This window comes from Polychytrium aggregatum, assembly GCF_025602895.1.
Source record: "Polychytrium aggregatum strain JEL109 chromosome Unknown BJ171scaffold_17, whole genome shotgun sequence".
NCBI classification, from domain to species: domain Eukaryota; kingdom Fungi; phylum Chytridiomycota; class Chytridiomycetes; order Polychytriales; genus Polychytrium; species Polychytrium aggregatum.
Window position 1 is genome coordinate 556,580 of NW_026516219.1, and position 22,266 is coordinate 578,845.

The window sequence follows — 22,266 nt, forward strand, 5'->3', positions numbered from 1 at the left end:
GGCAAGCCGGGAGGACTTTTGGCTCGACATCGACCCGTGCGTGTTCTGGGTGACAACAGCTTCTCAGAGCCGGACCACCAGTCTCGCCAGGGTAGTGGCAATTGGGCAGCATCTGCGAAATCAAGAGCCCGCCTCCATGTGTGTCCTATGGAGCCCCAAAATATATATACTTTGTCTTGATCGGCCAAGGCTCGATCGAACAGGATCGGCCTCTGGATTCTCGGCAGTGACGGATGTGCCTCCTCGTCTCGACCGAGATGCAGTGGTCAACGAAACTACAGCGTCCGACGCTTCTTCCCTATTCCCCAAGTCGCCCAAAGCGCAAGGAAGGAAAGCAAGCAGGCAAGAACGGCCAAAAGCGCGATGCACATCTGCCAGTGCACCAGTGTGTCCTCCTCCTCGCCTGGGACATAGACGTTCATGCTGCCGGAGGTGGGGAGGTGGTGAGAAAGCCACGGTGTTAGATGCAATCGGCACGAGCATTCGAACCCAGGCAGAGTGAGTCGAATTGGCGAACAACACCTATGGCGACCTATCTCACCTCATTATCCCTGTGAATAGTGTGAGCGGAACGACGATGCAGCCAACGGCGGTGAGGTTCTGCATCGTCCTCGCAACCAGCTGTGCTGATGCCGTGATATGATTATTCAGCAGCGAGAGATATGTGCTGTAGTGGCTGTGTGGTCAAAGGCAGAATGGCTCAGATCCCATGTCGAGCCAGCGCAGCTCAGAGGAGCAGCCCCATCCGCTGCAGAGTCAACAGCCAAGACAGAAACAGAGAATACATACGCCGTCAGTAGGTCGTCGTAGTTTATCAAAGACTGCATCATGCAAGCGGCTCGGTCCTGAAGAACACACGCACGTTGGTTTAGTACAATGTGAGGCCATGACCTGCTCAGCCGTAGGTTGTCTGTCCACGGCGACAAATCCGCTTGGATTCAGCTCGACCATCAAATGCAACCGGCTCGGGATGCAGCTCCAGCTCACCTCTGCGCCTTCAAAGTACAACTCTAGCTCGTCCTGGAACCAGTCGGCGCTGCATTTCTTCCGGACAATGCGCGAGATGTGCACCTTCTCGATAAAGAGGCGCATGAGCAGAGTGGCACGCTTGCGAGCCGAGTGAATTCGTACGAGAAGGATGCTCGAATTGCGGAGAGTGTCGCGCGCGAGCAGTTCCTCGATAGCGTCGGTTTCGACATCGAGCGATTGAATCAGTGGCTCGAATGAATTGAGGATTTGATCGAGAAGCTTGACGGACGATCGCGGCCGTTGAAGTGATGGGAGCGGTGGAGGTGATGGGAGCAATTGGGCGACTGTCAGGGATAATAGCAGTGACAAACGTGCATGTGCATCCATTTCACCACACGGGCAGGGTGTTTCATGGCCATCGACCGAATGGGGACGGACTTGGAAGCCTCAGCGATGCGCATGCGTACCAGGTATGCAATCCAGGTGGGCTCAAAGTATGCTGTGATCTGGTCCTTCACCAGGTTCTGGTTGTGTGTGTGAATGATGCCCAGACGCTGGACGACGTTTTGACAGTGCGGAATTGGCTCCGGATGGATGCTGATGATGCAGCCGTCGAGGACGATGATCGCGACGGGTATTGGCTTCAGAAGGCGAGGCCGACTGTCGTACTGATCAATGACTCTGGTGATGATGACAAAGTAGTTGTCTTGGGTCCGCGAGAGCATCGAGGGTGAGTTGCTGTTCCGATCGAGTTGCCTGCCGAGACAACTGGCCAGCAATCGCTCCAGGTGTGTCCTGGCAAGTAAGCAAGCCCAGGCAGCCATCCAAAGCGACCTGCCCCTCCCCTGCCAGAAGCCTGAATCCTCCTGCGAACACCTCCCAGAGAGCTCACCAAACAGATCGCACTTTTCTCGCCGCAGTTCGTCCTGTTGGATGTCTTCGAGAGTCAGAGGATGGATGTCAAAGACCTTCTCGAGCAGATCGTATTCTTCGGGCGTGGGCTGTTGAATGTCGATCCAGAAGGTTCCTTCGTCGGCCCGGCTTCTCAGCCAGGTGCCATCGTCTCCAGCCAGCCCCTGTGGATTTGAAGCCAAGCCAGCGTGCATATCGACGACCATGGGTGCAGCCACGCATAAAAAGCAGATAGTGTGAGGATCGCTGAGGGACGGACATTCCAGGGTCCATGGTGAAATCGGAGCACATCGTTCTCCAGAATAATGCAGGACAGGGCCGTCGATCACCCCGGCACTGAACCATACCAAAAGGCCATCGGTCTGAGCCACACCAAGAGCGGACGAGTAAAAGTAGCACCGCGGCTGCAGGATCGACAGGATCGACGGTGATCGCTTCATCCTGGACTCGGAGGGGATGTGCCCCTGGATATCGAGGGACGGGATGGGCCAGCCCAAACGAACATGCTTCTGGAATTCGCTTTCGAGATGGTCCAGATTCCATGTTTTGATCAGTTCGGCGTCGTCCTCGATCGAGTCGGATGATTCAGAGCTGCCGGACAGAGCCAACGAGAGCGAAGACTGGGCAATGGACTCATCGAAGCGGAGGTCGACGGGATACTCTTGCGGCAGGCTGAGCTGCGAGCTTTCCGAGTCGGACTCGGACTCGCTGTCGGAGAAGAAGTCGAGCCGGATCGAGCGGCGCCGCTGGGAAAAGGACAGATCCCGGTCCCCATATTCATAAGATGCTTGGCTCGCTTGAGAAAGGGGGCTTCCACCTTCGGGCGGGAAGATCTTGGAGCCCTGGGTGGGCGTCGATGGCACCGGGAACAGCGGGATGCTCGCCTCGCTGGAAACGACCCGTGGCCACAGCACCTGGCTCTGGCGACGGCTGCTCTGCGGGGTGGTGAGGAAAATGGGCGGCAGGTTCTCAGGGCCGGGTTCATCTCGGCGACTGGGGGGGTCGAAGGACGGGGCCGAGAGCAGGGATGTGCGTTTGTAGGGGGTTCCGGAGGGCATAGGGGCGATCGAAGCGACAGATGAGGGCCGGAGAATCAGGATGTGATGGTGCGATGGCGAGATGGCGAGATGGTGCGATGGCGAGATGGCGAGAGGGATGGCATGGGATGCGACGAAACCTTTTTTCGCTGTGGGCATGGGCGTTGTTGCCAAGGGCACGGACAAGGACCCTTGGCCATGTCCGCATTCCAATGCAGATGCCACGCCAATGCCATCCAACATGTCATATGCATGCCATATCAATATCAATATCAATATCAATGTCAATATCAATATCAATATCAATATCAATATCAATGTCAATGTCAATGTCAATATACGTGCCGCATCAGTGTCAATGGCACTGTGCATGTCATGTCTGATACCATGCCGGCATTGACACAACCGCATTGGCACAACCGCATTGCACCCGCAATCACACCGGCACAGCGGCCGCACATGGCCCGCACGACCTCCTCCTCCCCCGGCGCCGTCGCCATCGCCATGGGTGGGTGGGGGGCCGGTGGCGCTTCCCGACACATCTCCGTCCTGCGGTCGTCCTGCTTGCCCGTCGTCCTTTGGCTCGCATCGCTCTTCCGTCTCCTCAACCGCCCCTCCCTCGATCTTTCTGCCGAGCTGCTCCAGATGGGCTCCCCCGCCAGCCGCTCCAACGACCCCTTCCACCCGTCGCGGCACACCCCCCAGTCCTTCTGGGAAAGGATCCGCTACCATTTCAACTGGGCCCTCGACGACATTGTCCGCTACACCTCGCTTGACGACCGCTACAACCAGCCGGTGGTCATTGTCCTGGGCTGGACCATCCTGGTGACCCTCGTTGTCCTGGCCGCGGCTCCTTTCGAGGTCTGGTCGCCATACCCTCGCTTGAGCTCTGATCTCGAGATCCTGCGCTCTCGTGTCGACAGCGCCGGCCTGGCTGTCGCCGTTGCCCGGAACGGCCAGATCGAGTTTGCCCAGGGCCTCGGTGTCAAGAATGCCAAGGGCGATCCGGTCGACGCCGAAACAGCCTTCTACATTGGCTCGACCACCAAGGTACGAGCTCGGATCCGTGCGGCGCCATGCTCCTCTGTGCAGCATCGGGCTCCTCCGGACGCATCGGGCTTCTCTGCGTAGCCGGCTTTCCAGTTCCAGGGCCACCTCAGCCGGCCTGCGTCGAGTTCTGGCTCCGGGTGACTCATTGGCTCTGCCCATATGGTAATGTTGCCGCCGATCCCCCCGCCCAGCCGGGTTGCTGACTGTCCTCCTCGCATTTCGGTGTTGCCGTCAAGGCCTTCACATCCTTCCTTGCAGCCCTGCAGGTCTCGAACGGCAACCTGTCGTGGACCGAGCCCGTCCACCACTACGCCCCGCACATCAGCTTCTCAGACCCGTTCCTGACCGAGCGCGCAACACTGCTCGATCTTCTTTCTCATCGCACGGTAAGCCCTATCGCATTGTCTCGCCACTGGACAGATATGGCTGCCCGACCCTTGCGACGGCGTTCCTGTCAGACTCACTCTGGCTCCAATATCGTCGCCGCCAACCAGGGCCTCCCGCGCTATGACATCTTCAACCAGGTTGCCCGCAACACCGACGAACTGCTGGCTGTGGTGCCTCACCTGAAGCTCAAGGCGGACTTCCGCACCGATTACATCTACAACAACATCATGTTCGCCCTGTCCGGCACCATTGCTGCCAAGGCCGCGGGTCACGACAGCTGGAAGAGCTACGCCGACTCGCTGCTGGCAACCCTTGAGCTGAACAATACCCGCACCAGCCCCAGCGAGTTTGATGCCCTGCCAAACCGCGCCGACCCCTACATTTCCAACGGAACCTATTTCCCCGAGACTGCCAACGACGAACTTGCCACGGCCGGTGGCGCGGGGGCGATCTCGTCGAATGTTCTTGATCTGTCCCGGTGGGCCCAGTTCCTGCTGGGTGGGGCTCGCCTCGCCAACGGCTCGACCCTGGTCAAGCCCAAGGATCTGGAGATCTTGTTTACTCCCCGCAACATCGTCCCTGTCGATGCAGGCAGCCCATTGACTAGTTGTAAGTCTGGCTCGCCAGGACACCCCCCGACTCTGGTCTGGCCTGTGCACTCGCCCAAACTCTGCCTGATATTCGGTGCCTGCTTTTCCTGATACTCACCTCCGATCGTCCTCCGATCGTCCTCCGTATTGAACTGTCGCTTGCTAGATGCTCTTGGCTGGCAAATCTCTACCTACCGAGGCACTCCTGTGTGGTCCCACTATGGACAAGCCTATGGCTTCACCACGGCCGTGTGCCTCTATCCCGCCCACAACACCTCGGTTGTGGTCCTCTCGAATCAGCTGCAGCGCTCCGTCGTCGTCGTGTGCCCCATGGCCGCAGACCGGTACGCTTCTGCGATCCCGGAGCACCCATTCCTCGTCCTCGGACGGAGGCGTGCTGAATATCCCTGTTGCTCTGCTGATCCGCTGGCATCGCACAACTGATCCGACTTTCTCTTTCGCTCTCGCAACGATTTGCTGCCGCACCACTCCCTCCTTCCAGCGTGCTCTTTGGTGAGAAGCATCTCAGGCCCTCCCGACACATCGACCAGGCTGTTGCCGCCCAAACTGCCGAGCGTGTTGCTCTGGAGAAGGAAATCGAGGAGCGATACAGCAAACGCGCCAGCGGCACCACTCCCACACTGCCGCTCAAGGAATACGTGGGCAAGTACCAGAGCGAGCTCGGCACGATCGAGATTGCCAAGAGCAAGACTGCCGATGGCAAGCAGAGCCTTCGAATGGTCTTTGGCAACTTCAAGGCCGAACTGGCTCACTGGCAGTACGACGAGTATATTCTCCAAGGCGACCTCAAGCTCGGCGAGCTGGCTGACGGCCTGGTCGTTCTCAAGTTTGCAGTGGACTCCGATAAGGTGACTGCTGCCAGCTTCCTGGTCGAGCCCACCATGGATTTCGTCGCTTTCGAGCGCGTCTGAGCAGGCAGGGGCCATGAGCCTTTGCGACCAGGTGTGACTGCGCCGCCGCTGTCTGTGGATTTGCCGCGATACAGCCGGTCTAGATCGGGTCGGCGAGTAACCCGAGCGAAAGCCGAGCGAGCTGAAATAGAGCCGTTTACAGACTCAGCCCCAGAGCGTCCTGTCCAGGCGCACATCATATCAGTCCGATCTGTCCAGGACGGCGGCGCTGAAAGTGTTGCTGCTCTGCCAAAAGCGGGCGTTTGGGGACACGGCGTCGCACAGCGCTCTCGCCACGCCCTCGCCACGCTCTCGGCGACCCTCCGCGCTTCTCGCCATGGGTCTCTGCAAAAGACCGCCTGTTGGGCCGCCGGCTGCTTTCGGGCCTCGTCGTTGCTGTCGCTCTGGGCACCGGCCATTCTCCCCTCACAGCTGCTCCCAGCGTCTGTACCAGACCAAGCGGCCACCGAGCAAAGGTCCCCCCCCTCCACTCCTTCAGAGACACCCTCCCGCTCCAGCCACCGCCCTATTCCGCCTGGACAGCATGTACGTTCTGTCGACCGGACCTTCGGCACAAGGAGGCAGCGCATCAGCCCGAGGGCCAAACTTGCGGTCCGGCGGGTGTCGAAGCAGGCTCACGGACGAGAGCGACAGCGCACCGCCGGAACAAGCAAGCGAGGCGGGAGAGCGGTTGCACCCGAGGCCGATCGGACAAGCTCAGCGGCTTCCTGACGATCGCATGCCGATGGCCTATAAAACCCTCCCTCGATGTACATCCTGACTTCGGCCGTACCTTCCTCGGTCATCTGTTATCGCCGCCGAATCGGGCTGCCCGACCCACCTTTCTCATCCGCCTTGTGCCTTCTGCTCTCTCCCCTGTCCTCCCGGCTGCGGCACCTCCCGTTTCTGCCTTGCCATGCAATCTATGATTCTGCTCTGCAACAGGGCATTCAGCTCTCCCCAGGATGAGGCAGTTCATTGGAAATCTCTCTATGAAGAAGCCAAGAGCGAGCTCGAAGAGCTCAACCAGTCCTATACCGAATACCAGCAAGAGTCGGCCAAGTATGAGCAGGAGCTGGACAAGGAGACCAGTGCCCTAAAGAAGGAGAGGGAGCTGCTGAGGCGAGAGGCTGCCGAGCTCAAGGTAAGAGATGCCGTCGAGGACCTGTTGTTGCCAATGTCGCCGCTTTCATGTGCGCTGACTCACCGGACCTGATCGATCATCTGTCGGTGTCATGTCTCCTCATTGCTCCGCTCCCATGACAGGAAAAGTTACTGCATGAAAAGCACGAGTCCAACCGTCAAATCAACAAGTTACAGTCTGAAGTCGACATTTTGAGGAACATCGAGATGGAGTATCGTCACCAATGCCGAGAGCTCGAGATTCTCAACTCGAGCTTGGAACAGTCGCAGAGGTAGGCAGCCAACGGACCAGCCGACCGCTTAGCATCCCTGGAATGACCAACGCCGCTGGTATCCCCAGTCCACCAGAAGCCCGGGCGTGTGGTCCAAGTCGATCAGTCACATTCTGGGCTTTACGTCGCGGCCTCGATTGAAGCGTGGACCATCGCATCTGTATCAAGCGAGCCGGCCGAGGGCATCAGCTCGTTCCAAGGGGGATAGCTGGCATGGATCCAGCTCACTCGTTCTGACACGACTCGCCCCCCTCATGGCGTCTTGCGGTTTCAGAATGTACCAGTCCACGGCCGACGACTGGGAGTCCAAGTGCGAAAAGCTGCTGGAGAAGAACATCATGCTGGAGTTCGAGCTCGAGACCGCCCAGGCGGTGGAAGTGGAGGCGCAGCGCCTGAGGGACGAGCTGCGAGGTAATCCTATTGCAGCCTCCCCTTCCCTCACACGGCTCTGGGGCCGCAGTACCAAGCGCCCTTGTGGACCACTCAGAGCTCGACTGCCTGAGGGTCATTCCAGCAAGTGCCGTCCTTCGCTAACGCGCCCGTGCTCCATGCATCCCATGCGTTTGTCCGCAGACACCAAGATCGAGCTGGCCATCCTCAAGTCGCAAGTCGGGTACGGCTCTGCTCCCCCGTCACCCGGCGCCCACACCAACGCCACGCTTGAAACCTGCTCGGAGATTGACGACCGCAACCCCCTCCTGTTTCGAAGCCCGTCCATCCCGCAGATGGCCTATTCGCCCGAACAAGAGCCCGCTGTGCCAAGCAAGACCCAGGCAGACACAGTCATGAGCGAGGCTGAGCTTACCATGCCGCAGCCTCACGGCTCCGCTGCCTTTATTCCGCAGCACTCGCAATTCAACTCGCCTACCCGGTCATCATCGTCTCCGTCGCTGCTGCAGTACACACCCGACACGGGGCGCCTGTCGCCCGGACGCACGATGCTTCCTCGGCCAGTGCGGAACCGGAACACCCATTCGGCTCTTTCTACCCTCACCGACCTGCTCGAGCGAGCAAAGGTGCGTATTCAGTCTTTCCGGGCTGTGAGTGGGCAAAGGAGGAACCACAGTGTCGTGTTTCTGTTTGCTCTGATCAACCTCGGCCTCGTCCTCGACCGATGAGGAGCCGGTTTCACTAGGCCGGAGCGAAACCAGGAAGCGCCGTTCATCGCCGGTTGGCTTGATACATCGCTCTCCTCGCCATCGCCCAAGTTCAGCGCATCGATGCTCACCCGGTTTCCCCGCACTGCCCTCGTTTCCTGCCCACCATCCAGTCGCTCGAGGCTCGCATCTCGAGCATCCGCAAGAGCCACGAGTCGCCCAACCTGTCGAACGTGCAGCTCAGTCCCAGGACCGTCCTGGTGTCGTCACGCAAGCGCAGCGGCGGCAACAAATCCATGCTGTCCAGCCCGGCATCCGGCTCAGGCTCGAGCTCGGGCTCAGGTGAGCCGATCTCCGGAGTCATGACCACGCCAACGAGATCCCGCGGCCACCCCCCGCTGTCGTCGTCCACATCGAAGCTCGAACGTTTGCGGGCCTCCATTGGCTCTGGGTCTCCACGGAGTGTGTCGCTGGCGCCTGTCTCGTCGCCAAGGGGCCAGTGAGGAGCATCCTCGACGCTCGTCTGCCGTCGCTGCCCACTCCACCGATCATCACCACCTCCATCGCCACCTGCCCCCGCCTCGGCCATCGTCCTCCCCCCCCCCAAAAAAAAAGAAGTCCGAGAAAACAGAAAAAGAGCAAAAAAGACGTTGAATAAAATCGATTTCCATGTACATGAACACAAGAAGCGAGAGTGGTTGTCGGGCATGTGGGGGACTCATCGATGGCACAGTATCCAGGGTTATGAGGCATGTCCTCTGTCCGGTCCTGCCCTCGCAGAGTGGATGGCCAGTGAAGGGGATGGATGAGTGCACCCATATCCAAACCAACAGAATACCATCAAGCAAGGCATGGGGCTTCGTTTCGTTTCAGTGCATCTTTCGTGCGGAATGCAACGCGAGCAAGGGTCGAGAATTACCAGGCCTCGTCTCCGCCAGCATCGCTCTCGATCGATCTTCCCAAGCGACAGATCTCGCAGTCCATCGCATCCCCAGCTTGCCTCGCTTACACGCCCCGCAAATCTCCTCAAGCGGCTGGCTATGTGGTATCCCATCGAGTACGATCCCATCCGGGCCGGAAACATCGATGGCTCGGCCAAGACGGCCCATGACTCTGGGGTTCTGAGAGCTGCTCGACATCAAGCCAAGCAGACGCTTCAGAAATCGACATCCACAGCGACGACGACTGCGTCGCTCCTTGGGCAACTTCGGTCCAAGAACCCATACAAGACCCTCTTTGTGGCCCGGCTGTCGCCCCAGACCATGGAAGGTGGATGCTCATCCTGCAGTAGCCGCTACTTCAGTGCATCTGGCGAACGAAGCCGATCCACCTCACCCGTCCGGACTCACACCGTTTCAACCTTCCTCGCCTCTCACCTGGACCGCGACAGACCAGCTCCGTGCTGTATTCAAGACTCATGGGCCTGTGCGATATATAAGCATTGCCAGGGATGTAGGTTCGTTGAGCTGGTCGATTGATCGCTCCGTTCGTTCACAAGCGAGTTGGGCCTCCGATTGCTGACCTGACGCCGACACCCACCTTGATATCGACTTCAGTGACGGGAATCAGTCGGTGCTATGGGTTCGTCGAGTTTGAGTCGCAGCGGGACTGCGAACGGGCGTATCAGGTATGGCTCTGACTCTGTATGGCCGAAAGCGAGCCATCGTATCGGCCCGGCCACCGATGCACATTTGCATCTCCTCGACAAACTGACACAGTCGCAACTACAGGCCTCGCAGCGGTTGATCATAGACGATCGCACGATCTTGGTCGATTACGAGCGGGCCCGGCTGATGCAAGGCTGGATTCCCCGTCGTCTGGGAGGAGGGCTTGGGGGCAAGAAAGAGTCGGGCCAGCTGCGATTTGGTGGCCGAGGACGGCCGTTTCGGATGCCCATGTAAGCGGAAATCCAATGCTCTGGCCGAGCTGAGAGTGTGGGGCTCCTCTCAGCGAATGGCTGGGCGATACTGTATGCCCGTGCTCGAGAACAACTGACAGCGGGAGAGTGTCGACCTTCGATCCACCCAACTTGACTGATGATCCGTCGTGCACGAACAGAGGCGACAATGCCGGCGACACGACAATTCGACCTGAGCAGCGAAACGATGATTGCTGGAGAGAGCATGCCATTCGCCGGTCCAAGGGCCATTCAAACGATCGACAGCAGAGCACCGACCTCCAGGGCGCAAGCTACCACCCACGGCAGCCAAACCAGAGGGATTACGACCAACGCCGGTCTCAAGCAACCGAATCCAGTGGCCGGTCTGGGAGAGACCACAGTCTGGGATATACCAACAGATCCGAGCACGACGATCCGCGACATCGCCATCATTACCTCTATGGCAGCGATAGGAATCGTCGAGACAGAAGCACAGATCGTCGAGACAGAAGCAAGGATCGTCGAGACAGAAGCAAGGATCGTCGAGACAGAAGCACAGATCGTCGAGACAGCAGAGACAGAGCCAGACGACATCGAAGCCCAAGTCGAGAGCGGGAGCGTCGTTCTCGTCGCTCATGAGACCCAGCAGCTCGCATGCCGGCCGTATGTGGCCTTGCACTAGCTATACGATGGGTACTGTCCCGAGAAAAGTTCAATCACTCGCAGAGAAGGGCCGGTCCGTGGAGTGCGCACCGAATCGTCCGGGGGGGGGGAGATTTCTGCAGCCGCGAGTCCCGAAACGCCCGCTGCTCTTCTGCCTCCCATCTGCCCAGGGTTTCCATCCAAACCACCTCTGTCCACATCCGGCAAACTCTGCTTGACCGCTGCATCGGATCTTGTTGCCATGCTCACTACCCGATCGCTGTTCGCAACAGCCTCGCTGACTGCTGTCCAGCTGCTCTCGCTGACAAGCCCATCGACTGCTGCCAGCGCCATCGACTCGCTCTACGGAGTCTCGCCAGAGCGTCAGTATCTCTGCTCCGCGCTGGTCCCTTACAGCCAGCTATTTCCTACTCGGCATGCGATCCACCACCTGCCTGGGCTTCGATACATGCGGATTGCACTGACAATAATCCCGCTTCGTCCATTACTGCCTCGCCCCCTCCCTGTCTCTGGTTCGCTCCGACCGGCTGAACTGGATCCAACGCCGTGCAGAGCAATCCAGCTATGTGGACTCGGGCTCGGGCCTCTTCCAGTGTCTAGATGGGTCCAAGTCCATTGCTTTCAGCTTGGTCAATGACGACTACTGCGACTGCCCCGATGGCTCGGACGAACCAGGTTTGGAGTTGTTGCTCGCTGCCGGCCGGGGTCTGCAACGATCCCAGAGCCGAGAGCCGAGAGCCGTGTCGACGCAGAGGCTTATGCTAGGCACCGCATCGCTGCCATCGGATCTCGTACTGATCCAGCAACACTTGGGGGCCGGGGTGCTCCAGGAACTTCGGCTTGCGACGGCGGCCACTTTTACTGCAGGAACGAAGGGCATATCGGCGTGACCCTCTCGAGCTCCCGAGTCAACGACGGCGTCTGCGGTACGTTTGGCCTGAGGAGCCCGGACTGGATCGGATGGACGAAGCACATGTCGACACTTAGTCGTCTTTGTTTGGCGAAAACGCTGCGACCACGTCGCCGACAGCTAATCGCAGGCTCTCTCGTATGCGCACTGCACTGCATCCGTGGGCTCTCATTGTGGCAGACTGCTGCGACGGCTCGGACGAGTGGGGCCAGATCATCAAGTGCACCAACAGCTGCAAGGAACTGCAAGCCCAGCTGAAGAAGAAGCAAGCCGAAGAAAACAAGGTCCGCCAGAAGGTACGCCGTTTTCACCATCCTTTCTTACCTCTGGGCTTTTGGCCAGCTTTGAGTCGTCTGATGTCCGGATCACACGATGGTCGAGACAGACTTCTCATCTCGGGCTGCCGACAATCTCTCTGCCGGCGGCAGTGAGCTACTCTTGTGTACTCTTGTGCACTCTTGTGAGGCGACGACTGATCTGTTCGCCCTTTCCAGGCTGCCAAACTGAGGGAGCAGTATGTGCGCGAGGCCCAGACCATCCAGAAACAGCGCAAGGTGGATCTTGCTAACTACGAAGCCGAGCTCCAGTCGCTGACTGCCCGCATCGATGTCCTCAAGAGTATGTGCTCTGCCGGACCCGCTCGTGCCGTCGCCATCAGCATCGCAAGCCTCTGCAGTTTGTGCAATGTTGCTCGACAGCCTTGCCCAGGGAGAGATGTAGCCTTATCGGCCAAGGCGTCCTGCAGATGCATTGATGACTAGTCTGACATGGTCGACGGCGTCTTGCCCTAAACCCACTTAGATCTCAAAGAAAACGCTGATGCATTCGAAAAGTACAACAAGCAAGTCGAATCCGAGGTCAGTGAGCGTCAGAGTCGACGCGAGTGCCCCTCCAAGCTCTCCAAATGTGAAATCCGAGAAGGCTCGCTCCGCCAGCGCATTCTCGATCTGGAGCAAGCTCTGCATGACATTCAAGGCCAACTCGAGTCGATTGAGGGCGACGAGGCCCAAACCAGCGAGGGGATCGTCAAGGTCCTTGAGCGCGTCCGATCTGCAACCGAGGCGCCAGAAGTTGTCGAAGAGGACAGCTCGAGCCCCGAGGATGTGGCTGCCGTGGACAGCGACGACAGCGGCGCGAGCGTAGCAACAGAGGATCCGTGCAGCAACCCCGAAGTCGGCTTCTCGGCCTGCCTCTGGCACTCCGCCTCTGTGACGAAGCAGAGTCTCGTCCAAGCCGTCGATGGAACAATCAACTGGCAAGGCTGGGCAAAATTGCTTCCGAAGCGGCTGGTGAGCTTCTCGGAGGATGATCGCGACCTGGCCCGAGACCCGTCCAAGGCACAGAGCCAGCTGTGGGAGGTGGAGCGCAAGCGCAGCGAGGTCGAAAACAAGATCAAGGACGTCCACACCAGAAACGAGCTGGATATGGGTGGCAGCGAGCGCATTTGGGAGTCTCTCTACGGCAAGTGCTTTTCGATAGATAGCCACGAGTAAGTTGCATGCTCGCCGCAATCAAGGGTGGTGGCACACTGAAGAATGGGGGTCGGGAGCACTGCAACAGCCAGTCACTCACTAAGACACATATCGGATGCCCAGATACACCTACGAGCTGTGCTACTTGGAGAAGGTCACGCAGAAGAGCAAGAACGGAGGCAGCTTTGTCAATCTCGGGTGAGTGACTCCATCGGCACCAGCACTTGCGATCTCGCCCATGGTTGCATCGCTTCAGGTGCGGCCAATGCTGTAGCTCCAGGCCACTTACTGACATCCACATCCGTCTGTGTGGCTGCATTCGTTTGCCCTACTTTCGCCATCTCGACCGCGATCGATAGCAAATTCACGCGCTGGGGCGGCCGAAAGCCCTCGGACACTGCTGCCGGAGCCTACTCGAGCATGATGTATGAGAACGGCGAAACGTGTTGGAATGGTCCTGCCCGATCCGTTGAGGTAAGACCGAGTCGCTACCAAGAGCAGCGAGCAGGACGCAGAAGCGAGCCCAGGTCCTCGGACGATCGGGGGATGAGATTCCGATATCGATATCGATATCGATATTGCAGAGCGTCGGATTTCAAATCGTCCGGACTCTCCCTTCGTTTCCATCCCGCGATATCTCAAACACACCACAACCCTTTTCTGTCCTCGACGCCCTTGCCTCTCAGGTCAAACTCGAATGCGGCCCCGACAACACCATTGTGGCCGTTACGGAGCCTTCCAAGTGCGAGTATGAAATGAAGGTCCAGACCCCGGTTGTCTGTGGGGGCGGCGATTCGGGCCACAGCGACCGAAGCGAGTTGTGAGCTGTTGTAACCGTCCAGGTCGGCTCAAATACAGGCGAACCAATAATAAACGGGACACCCCAGATTACGAGCACTGATGGATTTCGTTGTCACCCGAGACCAATCCGCACTGGCCATGATCTTTCGCCGCACACCATCCAAAACACACACAGTGGTGGGGCACTTCGAGCGAGCGTCATTCCCAGACGACACCGTTTGTGATGGGCAGTGCCAGCATACACAAGACAAATGCTATCCAGGACTACATCGAGCGCCGAGCGGCCGTCGACAAGATGTGCAAGGCCGTCCTGACGCACGCCCCGAGGCACACTGATGTGTGCGGCTCGATTGTGGAGACCGGAGAGCGACCCATGGCCTTCACTTGGAGGCGGCCGAGGTGATCTGATTTATTGCATGTGACTTTGTTGGACGCAGGTCATCTCATGCTACGCTGAAACACGGATCGTGGGGGTGTCCTGTTCTTTCTGAATAGAGTAGGCGTACACTGAAGATCCTGCAAATCTTGCGTTCTTTCCGCCGGTTTCTGGAGGTTCTCGCAGATCCTCTGGTACTGGATGCGCGGCCCTTGAATGATAGATGTGCACACCCTCGCCCCCTACGCAGCTACAGAGACATGGTCTTTTGCTTTGGATTGTGAACGCTGTATACGCTGTATACGCTGTATTGTTGCGATGTATGTCTTAGGCCGTAGAGTCATCAATGGCCCGGAATTACACAGTGCGGAGGAGAGAGATAGCAAAGATGAAAGAAAAGAAGAAGAAAGGATTGGACAAAGTCAAGCAAGTCAGTGAGTGAGGGAAGAAGAGTATCTGTGTGTGGATTGAAGGGTCTTTGAGAGCCTGTCCAAGAATCAGCAAACTATGTCGTGCGGGATTAGGCCGTCGCATATTGATAGCGTGGTGGGATCGTGCGCCCAGGACCGAGGCGCAGAATTTAGACCACCGCTCGAGGAACGTCCACCGCAGGGGTCGGGGTTCGTCTGGGCGAGGCGACAGGGGGACCCAAGTGGGCTTGGACGAGGTCGACAGGCATGCCCGACGAGTCCAGGAAGCTCTGGAAGGCTGCGCCCTTGATGTCGACCTTCTTGCGGAAGGCGGTGGCCTTGGAGATCGGGACGTGGACAAACTGGTTATGCAGGCATCCAACAATCATGTTGGTTCGGCCGGCCATGGCTGCATGGACAGCCATCTGTCCGAGCTGGAGGGCAAAGACGGCGTCCGAGGAGATGGCAACGGCCGAGCGGATGGCGTAGGAGGGATCAATGTACTTGATGGTGTGCTGTGAGGCGGGTGATGGAAAGGCAGAGGGATGGTGAGTCAACCGATGGTATGCCAAGCACAGCCCGCCGACGCTTGCAAACTTGCGCATTCACAGCCCCAGCCCCAGCTCTCGACAGCGCGATTGTCCTCGTCTCCTACCTCGACGTCCAGCTGCTTGAGTCGGTTGCCGAGCTCTTTCTTGAGCCACTGGCCAATGTCGGCAAAGATGTGGTTGCCTGAAATGTCCTTGCCAAGGCCGCTGGCGGGGGCGCACAGCTCCTGGCCAGCGCCTTCCGAGACCACAATCACGCAGTGGCTCCGCTCGGTGAAGCGCTCGAGGACAAAGCGCACGATGGCGTCCATCGAAAACGACATCTCGGGGAGGAGCAGCAGATTGACGTCGCCCGAAGCCAGCGAAGCTTGAAGAGCGATAAAGCCCGACTCGCGGCCCATGAGCTTGACGATTCCGATACCATTGCGGGCACTGCGGGCTTCTTCGTGGGCGGCGATGATCGAAGCCTGGGCCATTTCGACAGCAGTCTCGAATCCAAAAGTTCGCTCGACGTACGAAATATCGTTGTCGATGGTCTAGGAATCGAAGCAGTGGGGGGGGGTGAGAAGTGTGGGCTTGGGGGCGGCAAAGTACTATACGGCCGAGGCGGATGATGCAATCAAGATCCGGGTGCTCTCGATGCCACATCCTATTCGCCTTTGACGGCTCGGTAGTGGTTGAAGCCACCCTGCATATCGACCCTGCATATCGACCCTGCTCACCTTGGGGACACCCACGACCGAAATGTGGAGGCCGCGTCGGTGGATTTCGTTGGCAATGGCCCTAGAGCCACGCTGGGTTCCGTCTCCACCGAGAGTGAAGAGGACGTTGACGCCGAGGCTGACAAGATAGTCGACCATCTTGCCAATATCCTGAGGGCCACGCGACGAGCCCAGAATCGATCCGCCGAATTGGTGGATGTCTCTGACGACGAAGGGAGTGAGCTCGATGATAGACTGGCCGGTTGAGTGTAACGTGGCGTGAGCAACAGAGACAAGGGATATGGGTTAGATACAGGCCCGAGCGATACAAAGGATTGTGCCCGCTTGTGCCGAAGCGAGGGCTGGCATCAAAACATGTGAAAGGGGGGCGGACGGCTTACCGAGGTCTCCGGAATCAGGCCTTCAAAGCCGTAGCGGAAGCCAATGACCTTCTTGACGCCATAACGGAAGTGCAGACAGTTGACGACAGCACGGATGACGTTGTTCAGGGCCGGACACAGACCACCGCAGGTCTGCCAGTGGAACGATTGCCGTGATGCACCGAGAGATGTCGTCGCCGACGAGTCGTCACGGCGATGGGAAGGATAGTAGGTTCAGCACAATGCAGAGGATACACACGCCAGATTGGTGGGCTGGCGATGGCATGCTTCCAAAGCGACACAGCGAGAGGCTTGTTGGAGGCGCAATTGCACATTCCAGCGGTTCCTGGTTGTGGATGCGGCGGACCTCGTGCTGCCCACCAACGCAGTTCTCACGAACGGAGGCAGAGTCTTACCACAACACCAGCGACGACTTCCTTGGGGTTGAAGAAGATTTCTTTGCGGGGACCAGCACGCTCGATGCAGGTAGGGATGGTGCTGTTGGAAAGCGGGTTTGCGAGGACGGCGGAGGTCAGTATTTGGAGGCCAGAGACTGCTCATCATGGCTGCTGCTCGGAGAGTCCGACAAGCAGGTCTCAGGCTTGGAGGAGGCAGCAGGGGGTCGATGCAGCGAAGCGGCCTTGGCGCACACCCATGCGGTGCTGGTGTGGTATCACTTACGCGATGTCGGGGGAGCGGGACTCGGTGTGGTGGGTGTGGATCCGAGGGTCGAGAAGCAGACAGACATCATCCTCGACATAGGAGACGCAGGGGCACGGGTTAGGAATCTGGGCAGGACCGAAAGACTCGATCTCCCAGTCCTGGGCGGTGGTGTTGCTTTGAGACATGGCGCGGGGGGGGGTGCGAGACGAAGGAGGGGGATACGGAGCCGGACAGGAATGGATGAAGTGGTGGAAGCGGTGGATATCGCAGCAGCGAGAAGGCAGATGGATGGGTAAAATCAAATCCAGAGATGATCAGGCGAAGAGCAGATCCGAGATAGATAGGTCCAAGGTGTCCAAGACAGATAGATCCCGGACAGATAGATCCAAGATAAATAGATCCAAGGCAAATCCAAGGCAGATCCAAGGCAGATCCAAGGCAGATCCAAGGCAGAGATGCAGAAGCAATCCGAGTCAGAGACAGGGGTGGGTTCCGCAGAGCCGGGGTGAGGGCAGCGCTGATATATGCCGCGAACCGAGGAGCGAGACGGCCAGGACAAGCCTTTGCAGCCAACGAGAGCGCGCCGAGAGCGCACCGAGGACCCTCCTCGGCCAGCGAGACCCGCCAAGAGACAATCCGCTCGTTATCGCCGTGACTCACGATGATGTCGCCGGAGTGTTTTTTTCCTTGCAAAATGGCTTGCTGGGGGCTCTGCACAGCGGGGGCTCGCTCTCTGCACGCACATCCGCACACAGGCACTCGCTCCCAGCACCCGGTTGCGCGGCATGTTCCGCAGCTGTCCGAGGCAAGGGCGATACGGCGAAAAAAAGGCAATGCCACAGCCAGCAAGGCGGCGTCAGAGTGTATTGTCGCTGGCTCACAGATACGACGGCGGGACCCACGGTCCCAGGGCGATATGGTAGAACCTGGCCCCGATCTCGCGGTAGCTGCGGGCCATGGCGCACTGGCGGGGCAGATCGAGCTCCTTGGGTATCCGGACCAGTTGCTTGAAGACAGCAGCATTGAAGTAGTCGGCCCAGATGTGGATATCCTCGCGCAGAACCATGCTGTCGCGGTTCAGGTATCGCAGCACCGGGTGCGGCAGATCCTGGAGCTTCTGTCCTTGAGTGAACTCCCACCCATGCCACTTGCCCTCTTCTGCCTCGCCGTCCCTGTGTACGACACGGACTTGCTCGATTTCCAATCCAATGACCTCCCGAATGCTTGATCGGGGATCAGCCAACAGATAGATCCGATAGGTCTGGGGGGGGGTTCCGACGGAGGAGGCGCGTTAGCAAGGCTGAGGGGGAATTGGCACTGCAACATGCCAACCGGATGTGGCTCAGTCACCCCGATCAGACTGAGGACGAAGGGCGTTTCTCTCTCTCTCAGCCTGAGCCAAGCCGATCTGAGGCAACCTGAGGCAGCCTGAGGCAACCCGGGGTAACCCGGGGTAACTCGACCCGATCGCTCAACTCCCTCTCTCGCTTCCAATAGCCGATGCTAATGCTTACGTGTGTGCTGCTCAGGAACAAGCCAAAGGTGATGAACAAGTTCAGGGACTGCAGCAGCGGATCTACCGCACACGACAAGATCATCAGGTTGGTGATGTGCTTTTGGTAGGCGACGCAGGACTGGTAGTTGGGTAGCTCGGTCAGAGGCGCGTCAGGATAGTCCCAGAGCTCTACAAAGATGTAGCCGGCGTTAGAGATGTTGCGGATGACACATGGCGTGCCAGTGCCGGCCCTCCACCTGCAAGAACAAAGCCAGCAGCAACCCACCTTGAATCATTGCAGGGTAGTACACCATGTTCAGACAGCAGTAGAACATAATGTTCAGCAGAATCACATCCATGATCTTGACGCCAAGTGGCAGGTCACGGCCGTCCTTGAGGTCGGCAACGCTCTTGAGCCAGATCGGCAGCCCCGCATACCAGGACCACAGCTCGGTCAGCTTTTCCTCCTTCCAGGCCTTGTATTCCTCGACGAGGGCTAGCTGCTCGTACATGGACGGCGATCCCTCCGGCGGGCCATCGTTGTAGATAGCCAGGTACCTGTATCCGGAGTGGTAGATACGATGCAGATACATGTTGTACGAGAAGAAGCGGGGCACAACCGTGTCGACGTAGAGGGTGCGATCCAGAGTTGCGCTTTCGACGGCGCTGTTGTTCCACAGGTTCTCGAGCGAGGGCTCCGCCCCGGCGATGGCCCTGGAGTGATCGTCGGCAAGCTGATAGAGCTCACGGGCGTAGTTTTGGAGCTTGTACCCCAGCAGCACAAAGTGGTATGAGACACGGCGGCGCATCTCGACCAGGTGCCAAGGCAGGCTCTCGCCGGGTCCGATCCGTGCCTGCACATGGACCCGCAGCTGCTTGACCATTCTTATCGCAAAGTCCAAGTACTTGAGCGACGATTTGACTGGAGGGCAGAGCATTTGATGGCATCAGTGAGCACCCGGTGTGGAGGATGTCGCTTGTGGAGAGTACATGCGGATAACAGCACAAGCACTGTTGCCGGGTGCTGTGTTGACCGAGGGCAGTGTTGGAGGAGGAGCGAGCAAAAACTTACTATTGCTGATGACTACCAAGCCAAGGACGCCGGCGTTCACATGGTCGCATGGGAATGTGCATGTGGATGCGCATTGGGAGTGTGCATGGGAATGTGCATGGGAATGTGCATGGGAATGTGCAATTCATGTCAGCCAGAGCACCGTCATTGAAGCACCGGTGAGCGAACAAGTCAGCAACTCGCATTTGATGCCCAACGAGACACAGAAGCAACGTCATCACAGCCAAAGCCATCAATGTCGATGTTGGCACCGCTCCCGCTCAAGTGGGGCCGAGAACGGGCTTGTTTCATGGACGGGATCGACAGAACTGCATCAACAGAGCTGGATCAACAGACACTTACGCAGAGTGTAGTGCGACATCAGGATCAGGGTCTGGAGCAGTTCCAGTGACGGCTCGTCGAGGATTTTGAGGGCCAGGCACCGACATCGCTCGTAGTAGTACGTGCGATAGTTCAATGAGGCGCTCGACAGCACCGACCGGCCACGGATGAACTGGATGGAGCTGCCCCAGAGGCCAAGGGCAATCACGATGGAGCGAAGGTACTCTGGAAGCAGCTGAAGCTCTTCAAAGGCCATGGGCCGAAGGAGGGCGCACGGAAAATGTCGGATGGAGATGTACTGCAGCCCCAGGCAGCAGCCATTCCAGCGATGCCAGAGAGGTTTTGCGAGCAAATGGTGCGAGCGTGGCAAGAAACAATCAGCGGCCGACATAGAAGCATCTCGCACTCGACGGCCCCGGCAGCGCTGCCCCAACCACAAGAACGCCATCAGAGATTTGCGACACCTACGTTGAAGAAGTTATCGACACAAATGCGCTCGTAATCCAGCGGCAGTTCATACGGGCTGGAGCCAGGGAGCCAGCCGGGCCACTGCGCCGTGGTACCTGGCTGAATCGAGGCGGCCAGATGGACGGGATTCAGCCCCGGTGCGATGCCGGTGAAGCTGTACGAAGCGTGGGTGGGGGCTGCCGCACGCAGCAGCGAGTGCGAGCGCTTGCGGGCGGGACCTGCGCTGTCGGGATCGGTGTCGGTGTCCCCGCTCGAGTCACTGGAGATCGAGGGTGTTGGCAGACCGGTCGATCGTCTCTTGCCAGAGGCTGTGACGGCCAGCTGGGTCTGGTGGTGGTGGATCAGGGTGCGGAGCAGGTCGGCATAGCCTTCCTTGGTGGTGACCTGCAGCGACTTTGCTTCCATTCTGCCGCGAAGCTCACGTCGCCGGGTCTCGAGGGTGGATGTGGATGTGGATGTGGATGTGGATGTGTGTGCTGGATGTCGAGGCGCGAACTGGGGGGGGGGACAGCCAGGCGGAAATCGGGTGGATGAAATATGCAGGCGGGTGGATGAGAACAGGCACCGATCGATGGATGGACAGAGGCCGAGTGGATGCTGACGGATGGATGGACGAGCCCGAGTGCGATGATCGACGATCAGCACGCCAGGATGTCAAATGTGCAAGCAGATTCGTGGGCAGCAACCGGCATAGGACCAGAGGAAGAGCGAGACGGCAAAGCCCGGGCTGGTCGAAAGGAGGTTGTGTTGGGGCGGCTGTGCGAATGTGTATTGTGTGGTGTTGTGTGGTTGTGTGGTTGTGTGTCTGTGTGGTTGTGTGTCTGTGTGGTTGTGTGTCTGTGTGGTTGTGTGTCTGTGTGGTTGTGTGTGGTTGTGGTGTTGTGTGTCGTTGTGACATGCAATGCGTTGCGTTGTCACCAAATGAAATTCCGCTGTGTTGCGGTGCAGCACACAGCGACTGTTGCTGTGCTTGGATTATCCGCAGCCCGTCGCACCGCGCCTGTCCAATCAGCAGTGCCGCGTGCGCGTCTTGTCCGAGTCGGGTTGCAGGAAACCAGGCACCGACAGCAACGGGCTCAGCGCCACACGCCGCCTGTGAGTGCCAGGCGCGCCTTGTTGCAGACCCTTGTTGCCGGGAGACAGCGAAAACGGCAAAATGGACGGGACAGGGCCGGCTGCTTGGTCAGGGCGGTGCAGACGCTGGTTGTGCGACAGCGCTGGTTGTCGATACTGGCGGTCGCTGACGGGGCTGGGATGGCTGGAGCCTGCAGCGGCGCGGAATGCCGATGCCGGCGGTGCTGGTGCTTGACCTGGGGTCGCAAGTGGCATTCGCGGCGGGTGGGGCCGACGCGGCCGCCACCCTTCCCCACGAGGCACACGCGCGCCGGTCGCTCAGTTTCTGTTGTGACGCCCTGGCTGAGCGCATCCGCGTGCCACCATCCCCACTGTCGGACAGACTGCGCACGCCCCTGGCTGCGCGGGCGCGAAAGCTGGTTGGTCGCCGTCCGATCACGTGGCATCCATCCCGACAACCCGCCACGCCGATGCACCAAGGCCATGTCAAGACACCAAACCAAGGAAGGCCATGTCAAGACGCCTCCATGGCCGCCTGATCTGTCTGGCTTTCGCGACACCATCCGATGCTGCCGTCGCTGCCTCTTCTCATGATACGGAGGACCAGGCTGCAGCCGAACATCATCAGCATGACCAGCCGCCGACGCGCGCCGTTGACAATGTGT

General features: G+C 58.8%; 7 protein-coding genes across 7 annotated transcripts; 4 read left to right on the plus strand and 3 right to left on the minus strand.

The window, feature by feature from the left end:
- Window positions 1–126: 126 nt before the first annotated feature.
- BJ171DRAFT_504021 (uncharacterized protein) lies at window positions 127–3,009 on the minus strand. Its single transcript, XM_053110923.1, has 7 exons — window positions 2,229–3,009; window positions 1,862–2,045; window positions 1,437–1,675; window positions 988–1,248; window positions 790–845; window positions 542–676; window positions 127–423 (listed from the first exon to the last, which is right to left on the minus strand). The coding sequence occupies exons 1-7, from the start codon at window positions 2,937–2,939 to the stop codon at window positions 276–278; spliced, it is 1,734 nt and encodes a 577-aa protein (XP_052966989.1). The 5' UTR covers window positions 2,940–3,009; the 3' UTR covers window positions 127–275.
- Window positions 3,010–3,500: 491 nt separating this feature from the next.
- BJ171DRAFT_504023 (beta-lactamase/transpeptidase-like protein) lies at window positions 3,501–6,024 on the plus strand. Its single transcript, XM_053110924.1, has 5 exons — window positions 3,501–3,968; window positions 4,205–4,354; window positions 4,463–4,964; window positions 5,112–5,289; window positions 5,448–6,024. The coding sequence occupies exons 1-5, from the start codon at window positions 3,564–3,566 to the stop codon at window positions 5,875–5,877; spliced, it is 1,665 nt and encodes a 554-aa protein (XP_052966990.1). The 5' UTR covers window positions 3,501–3,563; the 3' UTR covers window positions 5,878–6,024.
- A 153-nt stretch (window positions 6,025–6,177) lies between these two features.
- On the plus strand, window positions 6,178–9,042 carry BJ171DRAFT_504025 (uncharacterized protein). Its single transcript, XM_053110925.1, has 6 exons — window positions 6,178–6,402; window positions 6,802–7,000; window positions 7,123–7,271; window positions 7,546–7,682; window positions 7,845–8,287; window positions 8,542–9,042. Coding segments are annotated over exons 1-6 (1,260 nt in total). The 5' UTR covers window positions 6,178–6,400; the 3' UTR covers window positions 8,872–9,042.
- Window positions 9,043–9,319: 277 nt separating this feature from the next.
- Window positions 9,320–11,123, plus strand: BJ171DRAFT_91563 (uncharacterized protein). Its single transcript, XM_053115992.1, has 5 exons — window positions 9,320–9,637; window positions 9,759–9,824; window positions 9,925–9,995; window positions 10,099–10,265; window positions 10,427–11,123. Exons 1-5 carry the CDS (start codon window positions 9,409–9,411, stop codon window positions 10,884–10,886), a joined length of 993 nt encoding a protein of 330 aa, XP_052966992.1. The 5' UTR covers window positions 9,320–9,408; the 3' UTR covers window positions 10,887–11,123.
- A 28-nt stretch (window positions 11,124–11,151) lies between these two features.
- BJ171DRAFT_581590 (glucosidase II beta subunit-like-domain-containing protein) lies at window positions 11,152–14,116 on the plus strand (the record flags this gene model as incomplete). Its single annotated transcript, XM_053114115.1, has 9 exons — window positions 11,152–11,272; window positions 11,463–11,585; window positions 11,741–11,836; window positions 12,001–12,116; window positions 12,315–12,438; window positions 12,622–13,309; window positions 13,416–13,490; window positions 13,652–13,766; window positions 13,979–14,116. The coding sequence occupies 9 exons, from the start codon at window positions 11,152–11,154 to the stop codon at window positions 14,114–14,116; spliced, it is 1,596 nt and encodes a 531-aa protein (XP_052966993.1).
- Window positions 14,117–14,735: 619 nt separating this feature from the next.
- BJ171DRAFT_504033 (diphosphate--fructose-6-phosphate 1-phosphotransferase) lies at window positions 14,736–17,655 on the minus strand. Its single transcript, XM_053110926.1, is given in 7 exon segments — window positions 14,736–15,394; window positions 15,535–15,963; window positions 16,150–16,383; window positions 16,530–16,661; window positions 16,925–17,006; window positions 17,190–17,614; window positions 17,626–17,655. The coding sequence occupies 6 exon segments, from the start codon at window positions 17,354–17,356 to the stop codon at window positions 15,050–15,052; spliced, it is 1,389 nt and encodes a 462-aa protein (XP_052966994.1). The 5' UTR covers window positions 17,357–17,614; window positions 17,626–17,655; the 3' UTR covers window positions 14,736–15,049.
- Window positions 17,656–18,002: 347 nt separating this feature from the next.
- On the minus strand, window positions 18,003–21,225 carry BJ171DRAFT_504037 (uncharacterized protein). Its single transcript, XM_053110927.1, has 6 exons — window positions 20,528–21,225; window positions 20,081–20,357; window positions 19,739–19,750; window positions 18,953–19,588; window positions 18,686–18,855; window positions 18,003–18,432 (listed from the first exon to the last, which is right to left on the minus strand). The coding sequence occupies exons 1-6, from the start codon at window positions 20,930–20,932 to the stop codon at window positions 18,049–18,051; spliced, it is 1,884 nt and encodes a 627-aa protein (XP_052966995.1). The 5' UTR covers window positions 20,933–21,225; the 3' UTR covers window positions 18,003–18,048.
- Window positions 21,226–22,266: the final 1,041 nt, after the last annotated feature.

What these genes read in the sequence shown, in the direction of transcription:
- BJ171DRAFT_504021 (XM_053110923.1), bottom strand. Translation starts at nt 2,939, where the DNA reads ATGCCCTCCGGAACCCCCTACAAACGCACATCCCTGCTCTCGGCCCCG. An exon ending in CTCAGACCGATGGCCTTTTG is followed by an intron (nt 2,046 to 2,228) that starts GTATGGTTCAGT and finishes TCAAATCCACAG; the next exon opens with GGGCTGGCTGGAGACGATGG. An exon ending in CCACCTGGATTGCATACCTG is followed by an intron (nt 1,249 to 1,436) that starts GTACGCATGCGC and finishes TCGTCCGTCAAG; the next exon opens with CTTCTCGATCAAATCCTCAA.
- BJ171DRAFT_504023 (XM_053110924.1), top strand. Translation starts at nt 3,564, where the DNA reads ATGGGCTCCCCCGCCAGCCGCTCCAACGACCCCTTCCACCCGTCGCGG. An exon ending in ACATTGGCTCGACCACCAAG is followed by an intron (nt 3,969 to 4,204) that starts GTACGAGCTCGG and finishes GTTGCCGTCAAG; the next exon opens with GCCTTCACATCCTTCCTTGC. An exon ending in ATCTTCTTTCTCATCGCACG is followed by an intron (nt 4,355 to 4,462) that starts GTAAGCCCTATC and finishes GCCGCCAACCAG; the next exon opens with GGCCTCCCGCGCTATGACAT.
- BJ171DRAFT_504025 (XM_053110925.1), top strand. An exon ending in AGCTTGGAACAGTCGCAGAG is followed by an intron (nt 7,272 to 7,545) that starts GTAGGCAGCCAA and finishes TTGCGGTTTCAG; the next exon opens with AATGTACCAGTCCACGGCCG. An exon ending in CCTGAGGGACGAGCTGCGAG is followed by an intron (nt 7,683 to 7,844) that starts GTAATCCTATTG and finishes GTTTGTCCGCAG; the next exon opens with ACACCAAGATCGAGCTGGCC.
- BJ171DRAFT_91563 (XM_053115992.1), top strand. Translation starts at nt 9,409, where the DNA reads ATGTGGTATCCCATCGAGTACGATCCCATCCGGGCCGGAAACATCGAT. An exon ending in GTCGCCCCAGACCATGGAAG is followed by an intron (nt 9,638 to 9,758) that starts GTGGATGCTCAT and finishes GGACCGCGACAG; the next exon opens with ACCAGCTCCGTGCTGTATTC. An exon ending in ACTGCGAACGGGCGTATCAG is followed by an intron (nt 9,996 to 10,098) that starts GTATGGCTCTGA and finishes TCGCAACTACAG; the next exon opens with GCCTCGCAGCGGTTGATCAT.
- BJ171DRAFT_504033 (XM_053110926.1), bottom strand. Translation starts at nt 17,356, where the DNA reads ATGTCTCAAAGCAACACCACCGCCCAGGACTGGGAGATCGAGTCTTTC. An exon ending in TCCCGCTCCCCCGACATCGC is followed by an intron (nt 17,007 to 17,189) that starts GTAAGTGATACC and finishes GCTTTCCAACAG; the next exon opens with CACCATCCCTACCTGCATCG. An exon ending in AAGTCGTCGCTGGTGTTGTG is followed by an intron (nt 16,662 to 16,924) that starts GTAAGACTCTGC and finishes TTCCACTGGCAG; the next exon opens with ACCTGCGGTGGTCTGTGTCC.
- BJ171DRAFT_504037 (XM_053110927.1), bottom strand. Translation starts at nt 20,932, where the DNA reads ATGGAAGCAAAGTCGCTGCAGGTCACCACCAAGGAAGGCTATGCCGAC. An exon ending in GTGTCGATAACTTCTTCAAC is followed by an intron (nt 20,358 to 20,527) that starts GTAGGTGTCGCA and finishes CTGGGGCTGCAG; the next exon opens with TACATCTCCATCCGACATTT. An exon ending in CTACCCTGCAATGATTCAAG is followed by an intron (nt 18,856 to 18,952) that starts GTGGGTTGCTGC and finishes ACATCTTTGTAG; the next exon opens with AGCTCTGGGACTATCCTGAC.